The sequence below is a fragment of the Lottia gigantea genome (assembly GCF_000327385.1).
Source record: "Lottia gigantea unplaced genomic scaffold LOTGIsca_2804, whole genome shotgun sequence".
NCBI classification, from domain to species: domain Eukaryota; kingdom Metazoa; phylum Mollusca; class Gastropoda; family Lottiidae; genus Lottia; species Lottia gigantea.
The window spans coordinates 1-1214 of record NW_008708900.1 but is presented as its reverse complement, the minus strand read 5'-3'; the positions used below and the strand labels follow the sequence as shown (position 1 = coordinate 1214).

Below are 1214 nucleotides of genomic sequence, written 5' to 3'. Positions count from 1 at the left end.
CTTTTTCGATGAACAATTTCGATTTACCACCATTGACTAAAAATTCGTAAAAATAGTTAAAGGTGGGTTTCCTTATATTTTAGTGTCAAATTAAGCAAACTAGTAGATTAATTGGTGTTTCTAATGAATTATCATGTATTCTTAATCATATCATTATGTTCTTATTGCATATAATTAAGAATTTCAACCAATCATAAGTATCCATGTACGATAGTCTGGAAAAACAAAAATACTTTTTGACCTTTCTCGATCGGTCACTCATTGGAATCTGCCGGTAATTCTCTTCTAATTTAGCTAATAATGAGTTAATTATGGACATGTGAGACAAACTGGTATTTTTCCAAGTCATTAGAACACCTCTACTTTCTATTCATATAAGTATTAGCATTTTCATTTTCATAAATGAAAATAAGGCAACCCATCTTTAAACCACCGCGTATGTTTTTACCATCATTAAAATAGTTTTTGAGTTGATCACCATTTGTATCATTGTTAGTGATTATTCCGGATTGTAAAAATGGTAGAATATTGACGGCAGAAAATGGAACATTAAAATGTAACTGTCCACCAAACACATTCGGTGACGATTGCAGTAAGTACAAATTAAAAAAAAGAAATTTACCAATCTCTCCTCGTTCGTCTAGTAGTTCAGATGGGACAATAAACTTAGGCACCATGTGCTTCAAGCTGTACACGTTAAAGATTCTCGACAGTTGGAAATCGAAAAAGAGTAGGTTAATGCCACTGTCCTGGTAAAAATTCCCCTCATTGTACAATGCATGGCGTTGTCAGTCTTCATTAGCCCACATGATACAGAAAAGTAGAACGTAAAACTCCATTCATTTCATTTTTCAAATTTTGTCATTGATATTTTAGAATGTGGGTACAAGTACAAAATTTCCTTCATTGTACACTGCATGGCGTTGTCCGTCTTCATTAGCAAAAGTAGGACGTAAAAATTCATTCATTTCATTTTTCAGATTGTCGATACAAGTTTTCAAATGTACAATATTTGGAGCCCGATCCCTACGCAAAAAGAACTGTGTCTGATTCAGCGGAATGTGATGAATACTGTGCTAACGATACCAGATGTTCCACTTCTGCCATGAGTCATAGTTATAGTGGTAAAACATGTCAACTTTACGAAACACCAGTCATCTTCGTGTCGTATGAAGAAAACCCAATGTTTTGAAAAGTGCAACGAGATGAGTGAA

The 1214-nt window shown here is 33.9% G+C and overlaps 1 protein-coding gene across 1 annotated transcript in view; it reads left to right on the top strand.

Annotated features, from left to right (window-relative positions):
- Window positions 1–1192, top strand: part of LOTGIDRAFT_176720 (hypothetical protein) — a gene marked incomplete at both ends in the record, with an annotated part of 2623 nt that extends 1431 nt beyond the window's left edge. The window contains 2 exons of the mRNA XM_009056645.1: window positions 497–592; window positions 981–1192. Of these exons, the coding sequence (XP_009054893.1) occupies window positions 497–592; window positions 981–1192 (308 nt within the window). The remainder of the gene's footprint in view (window positions 1–496; window positions 593–980) is intronic.
- Window positions 1193–1214: the final 22 nt, after the last annotated feature.